The 17,891-nt window shown below is 36.0% G+C and overlaps 1 protein-coding gene across 1 annotated transcript in view; it reads right to left on the bottom strand.

The window, feature by feature from the left end:
- Positions 1-17,891, bottom strand: part of FBN2 (fibrillin 2) — a 231,966-nt gene that overhangs the window by 134,571 nt on the left and 79,504 nt on the right. Inside the window, exon 7 of the mRNA XM_004279867.3 lies at positions 17,118-17,243. Coding sequence (XP_004279915.1) covers positions 17,118-17,243 — 126 coding nt within the window. The remainder of the gene's footprint in view (positions 1-17,117; positions 17,244-17,891) is intronic.

Here is a 17,891-nt window from a genome sequence, read left to right as displayed (position 1 = left end):
ACAGGTCAGGAGAGACTTACACAGGAAAGTGACAGTTAAACTGAAACATAACAGGCAAATAGATCTAAAACAGGCTACAAAAATGAAACAGAGTATTGTTATCCAAGCAGAGAGAAGAGGGCACAAAAGACAAGGCAACAAAGAGCACAACTTGAAGAACAAGTAAAAGTTAATGTGTCTGAATCACAGACTGCATAGAAAGAAACAAGCCTAGAGATGTAAGCAGAGGATGACATACAGAAACTCTGTCTCGAGAACAGGAGACTAAGGAGGGATATGACCAAATCTGTGTTCTAGAAAAACCATCGTGGCTGCAATGTGGAAAAAAGATTGAGAAGAACAAGTAGGAGATAGGGAGACCTCAAAGAAAGCTGTCTCAGTAATCCAGAAAAGAGACCATGGTGATAAAGGCAGAGTGAAGCGGATGGATTCAAAATATATTTAAGATGTGGAATCCATCCAAATTCTTGGTGATAAAATGGTTGTATCAGGAAAGAGAGGTATTAAGAGTGCTATCCAGAATTATGCCTTGGGCTAGAAAGTGGATAGTTGGGCCAATCACTGAGACAAGGGACTTGAGAAATGCTGGTAAAGGTACACACAGAGAGTTTGAGATAACTGGGGGGCATCCAAAGCATACATGTCTGGTACGCAGCTGCATACAAAGGTGGGAAGCTCAGGAGAGATCTAGGTTCCGTTTCTGGGAGCCAACTGCGTATAGATGTTGTTGTTGGGTTTTTTTTTTTGGTGGGGGCGGCGGGCAGGAATGTCAGGTAACATAAGAAATGGGGAAAGTCCACCTAGTGAGCTGGCTGAAATTAGTTTCACTTGACTGGTAGGGATATTCTCTAGGTTACAATGGGTTCTAGAGTAAGTCAGAAGAAACAAAGAATGACTGTAGATAATCCCTAAGTGTGATGTGAAAGGAAGAAAAAGAAAGGGCAGTGGCTCAAGGGAAAGACGGAAAGGATAGGATATTTTTTTAGGATCATGGAAAACACTACGATCCACTGTACATCCAATGTATGGAGGACTAAAGCTTGTTATCTACTACATAATATCAATATTTTTGTGTTATTTCAGGGTTTTACTATAGTATGACTATATATACCTTCTTTGTTCCTTTTCCTCTAGTTATAGGGAAGTATATTTAAAATACTCTGTGTGATAACATTAATAGGCAGTAAAGGAACCTTTTAAATTAAAAGGTTTTTTGTCCGCTTAGGCAAAATAATAGCATTTTCTTCTATGACTGTAGCAATGTAATGCATGGTTCCTTTTTGGCCTGAAACCAAGAGTGCATCTTTCTAAATACTAATTTGGAGTAACTCAGGCATGAAGTAATGGCAGCAAGAGGCAATTCTATCAGAGTGTTTTTAAGACTGCAACAACAATTGGAGAGCTATTTGTATTTCAAAATACATGAAAATTTCTGATAACATAGTCAAACAATATGAGTTTAAATTTTTGGTCTGCATCCCCAAATGATATCTCTTGGGAAGTATAGCTATTTACCAGCCGTGGTTTTTCCTTTTCTTCCTATTTTTTCTTTTTTTTCTTTTATTTACTCAGGGTGGCAATATTTTGTTACCTTTTGTTAGTCCAAGACAAATAAGACCAAATTATTTACAGGCTGCAAAATACTAAAGGCTTAAAAGGATGACATTGAGCTTCTGTAAAAGAATATTTCTAACAATTGAGTGATGAACTGTTTAAACCATGTCTTCTAAAATCTTTCTTTCTTCCAATTTTCTCTGCCCTCCATAATTATCTTAAAAATTTTAATATAGAAAAATTAAATTGAAAGGCTCTTTTAATGTTGAGTAAAACCTACAATTTTAACAACATAAAAGTCAGGAAATTCCAAAGTTAAATTCACTATAACCATTTGGACTTGGCAAAGATGCAAGCATTTAATATTTTCTGTTCCCATTTTTCCTTTTAAACATCAGTACATTAAGACATAATCATAAAACCCTTGGGATTTTTAAATGTATTTTGGCATAATGTAGTAGGAATCTTAATTTAAGAAATCTTGATCTTTCATCAATAATTTGATGATGCATCAAGGCATTTATTTTGTATTTTCTAAATAAATGGCATTAAGTGAAAATGTGTCCTACCTTCCATTATAGAATTATTACATAAATATTCATTAGCCTCTGTGCTTTTCATACTTATCGCCATAAAAGGAAATAAATTCAACAAAAATGGTATGCCCAGTTACTAAGACACATACTATATGCAATTCTTATAAAAAAAGTTAATCTTTGAATTGTTACAGTTGTATTTTCCTGGGTTTGGCTGATTTCCTTATTCCCCTGATAGATTTCATTCATATATATCCAGTTTAAATTCAATATGTAACTGTACATACACTGAACTGCACAGACATATCTGTGTTTGTGCACAGATTGGATTGTGTAGGTGTAAGTATGCAGGGGTCACTCCTAAGGCTCACTCAGCCTGTAAAGCACACAATTTGATTTGCTCAAGGAGGTTATGGAGTTGCATAAATCCAACAACTCTTCCACTAGCATTCTGTGTGCAAAGTGGCAAATTCAAAATGGTTGACTGGGAAAACTCACCAAGACTGATTGGACCTCACTGGGGTCACACTCTGGGCTGACAGAGCACAGACACATTTGCACAACATATTGAATGACTGCTTTACAGTACAAGACAGAATTGTTGCTTATCCACAGGAAGTAATCTGGACAATTCTCAAGGACACTGAAGCACCTCAGGGGTCTTCACTGAGATTCTGAAAGACCTTCATGTTTGAAATTCACTTTTCTTTAAATTACTCACAGGATCTGATGATTTATGCAAAAGTTAAATGTTTGCCTGTAGACTTACAACTATAAGTCATGAAGTTGAAATGTTTTCAAATAAACTGAGAAAATATGTGGTAATGAGTATTTGAAACCATAAGGGTGCAAGCAGAAAGTAACTTTTTATTTCTCCCACTGCCATTTTGCACATTTTCTTTTGACCAGTTCTTTCTTGACCCTAGGAAATTTCAGGCAGCTCCCTTAGGTTTTCCTACCCTTTTTAGATAACAAAATGTCTGCTCAAATGCAACAAACCACATAGTTCTAATTTCTCATCCAGTTAAAGCTTTTCCTCCTTCCCAGTTTGAGCCTGCAGAAGCTTAGAAGCCTTCAGCAGTGGAGATGTGGTTGTTTTTTTTCCTTCTATTTTCCTATTCCTCCCTCCCAAGACAGCAGCTATTATGAGTTCTTTCAATGCTGTAGTGGGGAGGAGAGAGGACAGGTACTGGTAACAAAGATTTTACTTGGTTGGTGGAGATGTTATCTCACAGATTTTTCCTTCTCAGTCTCCTTTGCTGGTTCTTTCTCATCTCCTGGACCTCTAAGTGTTGAAATGTTCTAGGGCTCAGCCCTTGGATTCTTCTCTATCAAAATGCTCCCTTTGTGATCTATCTATTCTCGTGGCTTTAAACATCAGCTACAAGCTGAAGACTCCCAAATTTATATTGTGTGCCTCGACCTTGCTCTGGACCTTAACCCATATATGCAACTACAAATGGCTACCTGAATGTCTAATAGGTGTCTCAAATTAACCATCTAAAGCTGAGGTCATGGTATCTACCCCCCCACCCAACTATGTACCCCCCACAGATGTTCTCCATCTCAGTTAATGGGAACTGTGTGACCTCCCTTCTGAAAACCTTGGAACTACACAATTCTTTTGTTTCCCCAGCTCACAAGTGACCCTCAACAAATTCTGTTGGTTCAACCTTCAAAATACATGAAATTCAACCATTTCTCATCACGTTTACCAATAAACTCCTGGTCTAAGCTATCATCAAAACTCACACTATTGCAATAGCTTTTTAATTGCTCTCCCTGCATCCACATGTTCCCTTATCATCTTTTTAACCACCCAGCAGCCAGAGCAAATCTTTTTAAATGGAGGTCAGAATATTTCACTCCTCTGCTCAGAACTCTCCATTGACTCTCATTTTGAGAACTCAAATTAAAGTCCAAAGTACTTACCTGGGCCTGCAAAGCCCCACAAAATCTGGCACCAGACTGCATCTCTAAACCTGTCACTTCCTAGTCACGGTCCTCCTTACCCCTGTGCTCCAGTCACACTGGCCTCTTTAACATTCTCTCCATCCCTCAGGCACGCCCCTGCTTCAGAGCCACTGAACTTGCTGGTCCCTGTCAGGCATCCACCTCCCCTCACAGCCATGGTTTTCCCCTCACCTCCTTCACACCCTCATTCTCACCCAGCTTTGATTTTCTGATGGCTTTTTCACATCTGACAGACATGGTGTAGATTTTTACTTGTTTACTGTTTGTCCCTTGTTTTTACAATGTAACCTGCATGAGAGAAAGGATTTTTATCTGCTTGTTCACTACTCTTTCCCCAGGGTCTAGTAGTGTGCTAGGAACTCAATAAATATTTTTCTGAATGAATGATTCTGGCATCAGTGCCCTCTGGGCATGGTGGCTACAAAGCCTAATACTTTTACTGATATTTTGGGAAACCTCTCAATGCTGAGGTCTCTCACTTCTCACCGCTGAGCCCAGGGATACCTCCTCTATCTGACCACTTGTAAGTCTCTCATCAGCCCCAGTTTTCTGACAGTTTATCCCCAGGCTAGGATCACCCACCCTACAGGAATCCATGTGGCAAGAGCTCTTTTCAAGAACACCCAACCCATCTCCTTTCTGTGGGGTCCTCACTTGGGAGGTGGGAAACTCATGTATCTTTTGCCTTTCAAACTCTGGAAATGCAGAGCAGAGAGTCTTCAGATCTGGGTTGGGCTCCACTTCTTTTGTTCCCCTCCTACACTCTAGTTCATGGGCAACACTTTCCAAAAAAGATCCTCACTACCCTTCAACTTCTTTAAGGATTCTCTCTTTTTACACAGCCCAGAGGTGAGGGATGAACCAATGAAGGCAGAACAATCTTCCCCTTTCTTTTCTCCCTCATCTCACTCCATTGTTCACAAGTTATGCAAATGATAAAGACAGTAGTTACATATAATATAGCAATATTCCTAAAAGAAAAACACAATCAAATTTTAATTGTTTAAAGAGGAGCATGTCCTAGAATATATTTTACCATGAGATCCACATACTTTCTTGATTCCAGATAGAAATATTAATACTCGATTAACTAGTCACTACAAATAGAGTGTCCACACTAGTACACAGGATTTATATAAAATGCAACATCATACTTTTTGGAAAAAGAAACATCAACATGAACAATCTTCTATCTTGAAGCTATAGGGAATATTTTTAATGTAAAATCAAGTTTCAAACAAATGTCAGAATGCTATACTTCCTGTTTTTGTTAGTTAACTATAAAAAATATTTTTTCTATCATATGGTAAATTAAGGGAAAAATATTCCATGTGGTAGGAAAAGTTATGATAATCTAATTGGTGATTAGCTGTATTCTATGAGTTTGTTATGAAGAATTAATTTTCTAAGCCAACAACTAAACATTCACAATATGGATTTACTAAAGTATTAGATGAGAAATTTTTAGCAAACTTCAAATGTTTTCTATTACAAAATATCTTCAAAGGCTTCCAACCTGTTGTGCTTAGTACCCAGCAAAACAAGAAAGGAACCTTTGATATTTTTTCCCAACATTATTGAAAGCATTTTTTATATGCCTTCATGTTAAAACAGAACCTATTTATGTATAAGCATATAGCAGTAGTTTTAGAAAAAGTTTGCTCATATTTTTGTTTGAAAATTTTTATTTTAAAAATAAAATACTAACTGCAGTAGCATACACATCCCTTCTTTTTGAGTGCTGCATTGATTCATAGACCACATACAGGTAGATGCTTAAGAGTAGAATGACCTGGAATGATGTTAATGATGTCAACAGAAATTTTCTTCTAATTTCAGGAATGACCAGGTTTCTAATTACAGTCTAGGTGACAGCAGAGAAGAATAGAAAAAGAGCAATACTATAAGAAAGGATGGGAAGAAGAGGAGACAAGAATTGGAGATAAGAAAGATAGACCTAGAAAGAAAGATAACAGAGCTAAATTTTTTATGATCTTATTAGCAGCCCATTCCTTTCCTTTTGGAACTCTCTGGCAAACATAATGGTGACCCTGAGTTTCAGTTCGGAGAACACATTTTCAGAAGTAAAACAGCTTTGTGATAATAATAACAATAACTATAATGATTATAATAATAAATCTTACAATGTCATTTCTAAAATTCTAGTCATTAAAAATCACATCTCCATACCAACTGCTATATTTGAATCATTTATATTACTTTTTACTTAATATATTTCTATATGCATACTCATTTAAAAAATTTAAATAAGAGGATTTTTAGGGCACTGAAAATAGTCTTTATGATACTGTAATGATGGATACATGTCAGTTTTCATTTGTCCAAATCCAATGTGCAATACCAAGAGTGAACCCTAAGGTAAACTACAGGCTTTCGGTGATTATGATGCATCCATATACGTTCATCAATGTAACAGAGGTACCACTCTGGTGGGGGATGTTGATAACGGGGGAGGCTCTCCAGTGCTGAGTCAAGGACTATAGGAGAAATCTCTATACTTTCTTCTCAATTTTGCTATGAGCCTAAAACCGCTCTAAAAAATAAAGTCTCTACAAAAAATTTTAATTTGAACTTTGTTATAATGAATAATACTTTCAGGAATAGCATTCATAAACACATAGTTTTGATATATTAGTTATGTTTTTTTCCTTAAGACATTTTAATGGATTATAACTATTAAAATAAAATTTGTTTGTCCATGACCCACCTAAAATCACCTAACCAGTCACTAAGAAAATAGCTATAAAATTAGGTAAAGGGAAGACAATTTGAAATAGGGCAAGAATAGTGATAACCATGATAATCAAGAACAGGGGTTGGCAAACTGCAGCCTATTGCCTGTCTTTGTAATGAAAGTTTTATTAAAACACAGTCACACTCATTCATTTATGTATTTAATGTCTATGGCTGCTTTTGCATTAGGGTGGTAGAGTTGCATATCAGCAATAAAAGGTGACTTCCATCTCCAAAAATATTTATTATCTGGCCCTTTACAGAAAAAGTTTGTCGACCCGTGATCTAGAAGGACTCTGCACTCAAGAGTGCCTTGAGTTTGCTTTAATTTAAAGAAATGAAACTGGAAATCATAAGCATTTGGGGGAGGTTTATGAGACAATGAAAGTTCCTGAGGTCATTTGGGAAACCACTCTCAAAAAGAAGGCCCACTCCCTGTAACAGAAGATTGGAAAACGAAGGTCAACACAAAGTTTTAAGTTAAACTGAAATGTTAAAGGATGTATCACTTTTATTATCTTCTCTTTTCATTTTTTATTAACTAGCAAATAGTACTGATTTTGCTGGATAAGAAAGTCCTCACCATAATCCCTAATACATATAAGAACAAAATGAAAAGCTGTTTACTTCTATGTGATATGAACTCTTATGATATTCTATCACAAATTAGAGAAGGGAAATTTTGATTTATAGTCACATACTCCTGGTAGCATTTCCAAGAATTTGGAAGTTGAAACCTAAAGCTGAAAAATATGTTTATGCTTCAGATTAGCATCAGCTACAGCCAGTTAAATCAAGCCGTACTAAATTTAGTATGATGGTGTACAGCTGTTAGTAAACATTGCCCAAATTGTCTTCTGCCAATCACCAGAATTCAGCCACGCTAGACTGTACAAACCCGCAACTTTGCCCTGCATTTGTCCTATGTGCACTGCTGCTGGACTGAGACAAAAATATACCTCAGACAGCTTTCATAGTTAAACTGAAAAAGACATGTTAACATGTGAAATATGAAACCACCGTCCATCAGGAAAACCAAAGCTTACACAGAAAACACAGTAACTCATATAATATCCATATGATGACACTGAAAGAAATTGCACATACTATAACTAAATTTATTCATTTGTTTATTTTAAATTCTGTGTCCTTGAAATAAGAGCTGCTTAAAATAGTTGTCTTCTGGAAGTAAGTAAAACAACAGGTACTTGGAGAAAGAATTTACTTGACCTTTTGACCAATACAGCAGGAGACTATGGTTAAAATTTTCAAAATCATTTATATTACCCTTAAATATAATTAATTGCACTAAAATCTAGCAAAGGCAGAGTATAGATGAGAAACACTTTACACTGAAATATGCAAGGATTATATTTAATAAAAAGAGAGATTCCTAATTTGGGACTATGAAAGAAACACAGCTTAAGCATTATCACAGCTTTGTTTATTTATATCTTGACTAAAATGGAAGCTCTAAAATTAATTAGCAGCTCCTAAAAATTTTCACCAGTCCTTCATACATTTTTCCATGCCTAGGTGGTGAATGTAGTATACACAAGGTCAGTAACTGACAACATTTGTAAAAAATGCAGTCATGGATCAAGGTATTATATTTCAAATTTTGTTACATTTTTACCTGACTACACAGGACATTTCTTTAGAGTAGACTAATTTCCTTCAGGCACTGAGCCATGGTAATTTGTGAGATAGCTTTTCTCTCTCTCTCTCTCTCTCTCTTTCAGTAGAAGCTAAATTTACATATCGAGAATATTGTAAAACCAGCATTTTATTTTGTTTATTTTGGCCTGCATTATTGCCTTTACATTTCTACTATAAAACAGCAATGACTTAGTAAAATGAATAAATGAGGGAGCATATTTGAGTTTATATCTTTTTTCTTCTAATGTCAAAGTTCAAAATGTTCACCTGATCCTTTCATTCCAGGGTAGAATAGATTTTTCTATCACTAACACACACCTACTTTTGCATCTCTGAGAACGGTTTTTTGCAGGCTCTCAATTTTTCCAGTGATCTTCAGCAGAAAGTGAACTGCAAGAATCATGTAAATTACTTTACCATGCTTTTTTTCATATTTATTTAAAAAGGGATTTAAATATACAATGGCACTGGGGAAACACTGGTTCCACCATTTGGGAAAATTTCCCTGAATCCACTAAAATACAATTTCCTGACCATTGTGTTATGCTAAATAAATAAAAGTCCCCTGGGCCTCAAATATCCATTTCTGTAATTTGGGTGAAACTGGGGCTAGAGGAGTAAAAACAGGGTGAGACGTCAGGAATTAATGGATAATCTTAAATCCCCAGTTCCATGTTCCTTCATCATGATGATGGGTTTGAGTCCATTTCATTGTTTGTTAATACTTTGGTCAGAGTAGGCAAATATATGCTCCAGTAGGTCAATTTTGTTTTGTTTTGTTTAAGATTAAAAGAGTTTATTTATAGGAAACTGTACTACAAGTAATAACTGAAATGTTATATTAGAACTCTTTTACAATTATTTTTTTAAGATCTCAAATCACATGGTTTATTGAATCTTTTATAATTAAATTGTCTATGCTATATATCCCTGCCATCTTTAACAAAGACCTAAAAAAGGCCAAATGCTTTCTTTATCTTATATAATACTCATAAAAACCTTATATAGAAAAGACCATTATTATCTCTACTGTAAAGATAAAGGCATTAATTTGCTTGAGATCACACAGTCCCCACATGCTGCTGAAGCACAGACCCTGACATTTGGGCCCCAAATCTTGTACTATTTGCTCCTATGCTCTCTTCTCTCTCCACATTTATTTCCTGAATTGTACTTGAAACTTAAATTGTCATTTCTCTCTACAATTTTCCTCTTGTTCTTGGAATGAAAACTTTAAAAAATAAATTTCTTGTAAAAGAAAGTTAAATTGTAAAGCAATTATACTCCAATAAAGATTTTTAAAAAATCACATTTAAAAAAAAGTTAAAATGTGACCTGAATATTTCTAATTTTTTTTTCTAATTGATTCAAAACCTAGATCACAAGCTAAAGAATATCTTTTTGTTAAATAATTTTCTTTTGGAATATGTATTTTTCACAGACTTCATGTCTGTAATGATGATGCTACCCATAATGCCGTAAATAAAGAACTCTTTCTCCTTCAGGCTTTCGTGGAAAACTATGTGTGCAACTTTCCATGAAAACCATTTCATTTAGGTTTAAATTAAGGGAGAGATGTCACTTCAGTAACTCAGTATGAAATATTGCTGTGAGTTGCCTAAGATTGCCAAAGTAGTGCCCAAGTTACTTAATGCATGCATTTTAATAGCAGAAGTCATTTGTGAGAAGAAGCTGAAAGAGTTTAGACTGGCAACTTCTGATAAATACCCTAGAAAGTGATATGTGCTGATTTTGCCTCAAATGTCAGCCCCAGGCTGCTGTTTGGCTGCTCCTCTGGACTTCCTATCATTCTTGCCTGCTGGCCTCACTTTCTTGGATGTGACATTTCCATTCATGAGACACATGGGGGGCTTCTAAAGTCAAAATTGAAAACCCCACTGCTAACCTGGCCCATATGCCCTTCCCAAATGGTTATGAAAGCATAAATGCTTCAGATTTCCATTTTAGATTTTAACTCTTAATATATATGCAAAAAATTTCTAAGCCACTCAAGGCTCTGCCTCCCAAGATAAATGCATCATGAAAAGCAGATTCCTTAGTGCAAAGAACTTTTACTATCAATTCATTTGATTACAAGTCACTGTCTACCTTCTATGGGGGGGCGGGGAGAAAAAGAGAGAGAGAAATGAAAACACAGGGAACTTGCTGGATGTCATTTTTGCTTAGCACACACAGGAAGCAATGGCAAGTTGAGCCAGGCTTTGATTCTCAGAGCTAGTAGTTCCATTTAAATAAAGTTTCCATTATTGTCCCTGTGTTATAAAATTAATAACTTTGTTTCCAGGGGAGAGGGTATGGGGAACTGGGAAGAAGGAGGCTGGGGACTAAGATCAGGTTAACTTAGGAAAATGAGCTTTAGCAATCTTTGCCAGTGTGCTGGACTTGCCCAGAATTTAATCCTGTTCTCAAGGAGGCGTTTGGGCTATTATAGGCTCCATCCCTTCTATTAATATACCTCAAAAATGAGACTGAATATTGAAGGCTGTTGCCAGGAAAATGCTATGCTTCAGATGAGGTGATGCTTCAAAAGCCAAGATACGGAAACAACCCAAGTGTCCATCAACATACGATGGATAAAGAAGATATAATGGAATATTACTCAGCCATAAAAAATGAAAATTTACCATTCGCAACAACATGGATGGAACTAGAGAGACTTATGCTTTCTGAAATTAGTCAGAGAAAGACAAATATTGTATGTTATCACTTATATGTGGAATCTAAAAAATAAAACAAATGAATGTATGTGCAAAACAGAAGCAGACTCACAGATATAGAAAACAAACCAGTGAATATCAGTGGAGAGAGGGAAGGTGGAAGGGGCAAGATAGGTGTATGGTACACAAACTACTATGTATAAAATAGATAAGCAACAAGGATATATTGTAGAGCACAGGGAAATATAGCCATTATTTTGCAATAACTTTAAGTGGAGTATAACCTATAAAAATATTGAATCACTATGCTGTATACCTGAAACTAATTTAATATTCTAAGTGAAGTATATACCTCAATTAAAAAAAAAAAGAGTAGGTCATGCTTAATGCTTTGGGAAAATATAAATAAATTGTAACATGTGCAAAACAAAAACTAACAAGATATGGAAATGTTTGCAGTATCTTTGCTTCTCCTGTATGATTTCTTAATCTGTATCATGAGCTCAAAGCCTCGAGGAAAAGACCTAAGGAGTAATTTAGAAGATGGGAGTCTAGCCCTGTGAGCCAGAGTGGGCTCACTGATCGCTCAGCAGATGCTTCTCTGAAAGGCAGCACACAGGCCTGGGATGAGGGGGGAGGCACCCTAACTGCAGAGTGTCAGGCTCTTTGTTCCCCAATCAGGCATCAAACAACAGTAGGTGGAAACAAGGCTCAGCATGCTAAGTCTTGTGACCTAAGCTGCCTACACAGACATCAATCCTAGTGGAAATGTGAATGAGTCACCCTTTGGGAAATGAAGGGATCAAAAAGAGAGGTAGATATCCCTCCGGAAAATCAGCGTATGTGTGTCTGCAAGTATACTGACCACTATTCACAACAGGAAGAACCAGAAAACGATGCCCATCAGTGAGAAAGTGGATAAACACACTAAGATAAAGCCACATAATGGAATATTATATCCTATTCTAAAGAATGAACTAGAACAACATGCAACTATATAGATGAACCATTTCATTATAATAAAAGCTCCACACAGATCAAAATTTTTTTGTAAAATTTTAAAAACTGAAATAATAATTAACAATAATAAGTGAAATATCTATAGGTGTAATACAACCATCTAAAAAAAGCCAGAAAAATGTAGAATCCAGATACAAAGTGTGGTTGAGGGAGCACCATGATCGATACGGGTTATTATCCTGGCCCTGGCTTTTATTTTTGGTAGTTTCATGGGTGCTTATTACATTATTTAAAGCAACTTAAAAAAGCAGGCTATGACACCCAAACATTGAGAGGACCCTTGGACACAGGGTCTGAAATGACACTGACACCTGGAGGTGGCATCATGGTCCCACATTAGTATGAGGATACAGAAGAGCCAGGCAATGAATGAAGCTCTGGACCAGGTTCAGGTCACAGTGGGTCCACTGGGTGCACGGACCCAGCCAGTATTCACTTCCCAAGACCTCAAATGTCTAATTAGTCGGAACACACCTATTAGTTGGCACAACTGGCACAGACAGCACTTGGCCTGTAAGGCAAGAGCTGTTATAGTGAGGAAGGCCAAGTGGAAGCCTCTGAAATTGCTCCACACTTTTAGATAGGGAATCAAAGAAAAAAAGAAAGCAGGGTTTGTGTGGAATAATAATGAGATTATGCCATGAAACAAATACGGTGATGAATAAAATTCTGTGCAACTGAGAGAGAGAGGGAGCATAGATATGTAGGTAGATGTGTGTATATGTGTGTGTAGAGAGAAAAGAAATCCTGAAATAGACAAATGCAATCACCATAAAGTAGAGCTAGATTGACCTGTTTCCTACTTTAAAAGTCCTAACCTACCTATTTGCAAAGGAGCAGCCTGTGTTTTGACTCCTGCATCAGCTGTGATTTCACTGGGCCATGAAGCTCATTTGCAGTTGATGACCAGGATTTTTGCAGCTTTTTGTTTAAAGATGATTTAAGAACATGTTTCTTCACAATACAACTACCACATACACCCTTTAAAATAATACTTATATTTTTGCCAAAAGCAAATTATAATCAGCTTCATTGTATTAACACCCTGACCTCTTCCTCTTTTACTATTAATTTCTCTAGACCTCTGCTATTGACTCCCTTCTGTGAATAAAGACAGAATTAGTTCGGTTCCAATTTTCCCTACTGTTGTTCTCCTTCCCCTGCAATTTCAATTCTAAAGTCATAAAGAATGGATTATTTTAGCACAGTGGTACATAATAAACTTTCATTTTAATAAATAGAAAATATAGCAAAATCTCCACAGCCAGTACAAGGATCACCGAAATGGGTCTAACTCTGACCTTGCTGGATTGCAGGGCATGACCACAGAATGCAATGAGCAAACAGGTACCCCTGTTGCTTCTGCTGTCTCCATGAGTTTCCCCCTGTAACTACAGTCCATGAGTTGGAGTGTGTGCTGCCCGGTCACCCACCTTTGCTTGCTCAACAGAGCTTGCTGAGAGTGAAAGCTCTGGAATGAATCTAGCAGGTTGGACCCCTGGCTCCATGGTTTCCTAGCCATTAAACCTTGCAAAAGTCACTCAGACTCTCTGTGCCTCAGTCTCTTCTTCTGTAAAGTGGGTTAATAATAGTAACCAACCTCACAGCACTGTATTATGATTTAATAAGAAAACCCATGTAAAGTGGTTTAAGTATAGTCAAGAATAAATTAAGTGCTCCATAAATATTAGCTTTTATTAATATGTTATTTTGGCACAAATTACCTGCAGGCAGACTCAGACAAAAAATTACTAATAATGCACAATAAAAAGTGTTGTGATAGAGGAATACCTTATTTGTTATGAGAGCAGAAAGTAGATTTGAGTTTAACAGCGTGGGCTTTCTTATTTAAGGGAGAGGGGATTTATGTTTTAACTACAGTGTTGCAAATTTCTTAAGAAGATTTAAAAGCTAGTTCTGTGTTTTTTAAATTAATGACCTAAAACGTTTTCCAATGTTTACAGTCCCCTTACTTGAATCTCAATTTTTAATATGTAGTTTTCTTTGGGAGAAATAGTCAATGAATTTATTTATTATTTATTTTAAAGTTAATACACTTTTGGTAATATGAGTAAAAGTAAGTACCTTTCAGTTTAGCACAGACGTTTATTTTCCACGGTTTATCAGAGTTGGAACAGCAGCTAACGATACTGTGCCAACAACTTTCATGAGTTTCATGAGCATAAATAAATACATTTGTTGTCACAAATCCCAAACAACTAAATACTGTGGTAATGGAGCAAAGTTGAAGACCCTTCAGAATAAATTGCAAACAACTATTTGACATGTAAAGGGCCACGGAAGGGAAACTTTCCAATACAGTGATGCTATTTTCCTGCCTTCCATTTAAGCCAGGAAAGAATAACTAGCTCAAGGAATGTCAGAGAAGGTATAGTCTGGGAGGAGGGATCATGTAAGGACATCTGGTACCTACTTGTGCTTTATCCAAGTGGACTGAAATTCAAAATAACATATTTTATTATAAAAAAGAAAAATGTGGACAGTCTTCTGATACACCATTTCACATTATATTGATATGTTCTGCTTTTCTTCTTCATTTAAATTAAACAGACATTTAGATGAATGAATCTTTGAAAAGAGTAAATAACTGAAACAACTTTCTTTCTGGATGTGAATAAATAGTTCATTCCACCAAAGAATAATTTTGCCCACTGTATGACAGAATTAGGAAAAGGTTTTGCAGGCAATCTGGCCCAGGAGAAATAAGATATGACTTTTGTAGACATGAGAGGTATTATTGAATCTGGGATACTAACTTAGTGATGGGGGAAAATAACTGATTCTTTTACAGACAAACAGAGAGAGAGAAATATATATTCCTTTCTGCTTTGGACTCAGATTAACTGCTCGGACAGTAGCCTATAACTGAACATGAGAAAAAAGAATCCACCCGACTAATGATGTGAAACAAAACAGGCCTCAATGATAGATACAGAGTCACAGGTTTCAAACATTAAATTAGGAGATGAATGCTCCTTCACCATTTTTTTTTCATTTTAGTATAAACTATATATGTTCAAACTTCCAGTAGAACAAGCCTTTTAGGATAAGATTTTAGTTAAGAAGATATCCCAATGAACAAGTAGAAGATAGTTCTTCCTCTTAAATAGAGAGTGAAGGTCGCTGACCTCAAAAGCATTTCCTGCAGGTGACCAAAGAGGGACAATGACACAAAAATCTAAAAATGCTAAACTGCACTTAAGGTTCATGCTCTTGGTTTTTGAATTGCAACCAAAGTAAAATAAGATTATTAAGAAAGTGAAAAAAAAAGTCAGATGAAGGAAAAATTCCCATCATGAAGATCACTGGCCTCTTTCCAAAAACAATTTCAACTCTGGCCCCATATTTTCTTTTCTTTTGGATATTCAACCCAAGTAAAAGAACTTAACTTATTATCTAGCCTGTTCCCAATGAATCAATATAGCTTACGATATATCAGGAACTGTTCCAGGCTCTTTGATATAACATGAACCAAGACAGAGTTTTTGTCCTCAACGATCTTACTCAAGTGTTGAAGTGAGATGGTCAATAAACAAATACACATACAAAAAACTCAATAACACAATTTTTCAAAGTTATTAACGTGACTTTGCAGTTTCTTGTTAACGCTACCACCACTCCCCTAATGACATATTCAAAGCTCTAGAGTTACCTTTCTTATTTCTGAACAGATCTAGTAACTTACAGACTGAAAAAGATTTCTTTGGAGAATTTCATTGCCATATGAACAGAAATATAAAATGTGCTATAATAGAAATGGGGAGGGCATCATTTGAAACTAAATCTTTTAGTACTTCTATATTTCACATTCATTGTAATCCACATAAAAAATTAAAATCTTACCTTTGACAGTTGGTCAAAAGTAATTGCTATCATCATATTTTTATTTAGAACAAACAGTAGCTTTAAACTTATGGCAACACTTTTGCATTGATACTACATAAACTATATGTAAACTGACTATAATTCAAAACCTGTAACTGAGTGTAGCAACAGTTTATAGTCTTTCCAGATATATTATGCCACCAATTACACTAAATAATTTTATGTAAGGAAACACCGCTTGATCTTTTACATAAAGAGACACTATAACCCAAAGAAAATTGATAATTCTCACTTTTAAGACCTATTCAAATAAATATGACTTAGACACAAAGTAAAGGCTTCATAAAATCCTTAGCTTTCAAATTCTAATCACCACTTCTTCCAATCATACTATTCCACACCAATCCCAAACATTAAATCACATAATTTTTTCTCGGCTTTGGTTAAATGGATTTGGCCGCCTGGGCAGGAAATAAGGAAAGAGACAACTGGATTCAGGGCTCCAGGTGGCGCCTACATTACATCAATAGCCCCCTTTCCTAAAGAACATAGACAAGTGCGAATAGAGTGGCACTGACTTTCGCCAAACTGTGTCTTGGTTCTATATGTTGTTTTTATGAAACGTGCTGTAGAAAAGGCTCATTCCATTTCAACTAAGAAGCAATACATTGTTGGATGATTAATGGAAATGTCACAACCACTCTCATCAATCGGCGGCTGTGCCTTCTCATGTATAATCAAACACTCTCCTTGTTCCTAGGAACTAGTCTGTACCCAATTTTAATGTTTGATATAATTTCATAAGTGAAATAGAAAACTATTTCATTAAGGAAAAAATATAAATGGCTGGATTACTCCGACTCTTACTAAAACAAACTGAGATAACAAATGTAAAATGATCATTGGCTCTTTTTCCAAATCAACCCCATTAATTACACAAACTAATACAAAACTACTCTAAGGATATTCCTTCACTTTCATATTAAAATAAATAATTACAATTGTGATTAAATCCTCCAAAACTCAAAATGAAGTCATGTTTTTCTTGGATTCAGAGTCAACAATTAGACATGTCCCTCAAAATAGAGACCCTTACCTTCACATTTCTGAGTAGTTTCACTCTGCTTGTGACCAGCAGGACATTTGCATTCAAAAGAGCCCACTGTATTGATGCAGTTTCCTCCCTGGCATATCCCAGGAATAGCCTGGCATTCGTCAACGTCTGTAAGAAGAAAGTATTTTCAATATAGATATCATTGATTTTCACAATATCTATGTCTATTTGTACATACATATTTCTTGAATGCACAGAAGATATTCGCTTGTTCCCAAGAGAATGAGGTGTGAGGAGTCAGGATCCCTTTGTATGCATGCATTTTAACTTATATAAATGGTATATGTTAAAGATCTCATTTTGTTTCTTGACTTTTTCTTTCAGAATTTTGTTTCTACAAACCATCCATATTGTTATGTGGGCAACCAATCCCTTGCTTTGATTTGCTGCAGAACACTTAGTGTGTTTACTCTCCCGGTGATGGGCACTCAGCATCCTCCAACTTCTCACCACCTCAGGTGAACAAACAGATAATATGACTAGACGTACATCTTTAAAGTAATTTAATTCATAGTTTAAAATCTTTGCCCAAAGAAAACTTCAGGTCTAGTGGCTTTGCTGTTAAATTCTTTCAAACATTTAAGAAAGTAACAATACCAGTTGTACACAAATTCATACAGAAAAGAGAAGACACTGCCCAACCCATTTTATTGAGCTGGCATCACCCTGAAACCAAAGCCAGACAAAGACATCATAAGAAGGAAAACGAGGGGCGGAGGGGAAGATGGCGGAAGAGTAAGACGCGGAGATCACCTT

Source organism: Orcinus orca, chromosome 3 (assembly GCF_937001465.1).
Source record: "Orcinus orca chromosome 3, mOrcOrc1.1, whole genome shotgun sequence".
Taxonomy (NCBI): domain Eukaryota; kingdom Metazoa; phylum Chordata; class Mammalia; order Artiodactyla; family Delphinidae; genus Orcinus; species Orcinus orca.
The sequence above is the reverse complement of the archived record's forward strand: the minus strand, read 5'-3'. Positions and strand labels throughout refer to the sequence as shown.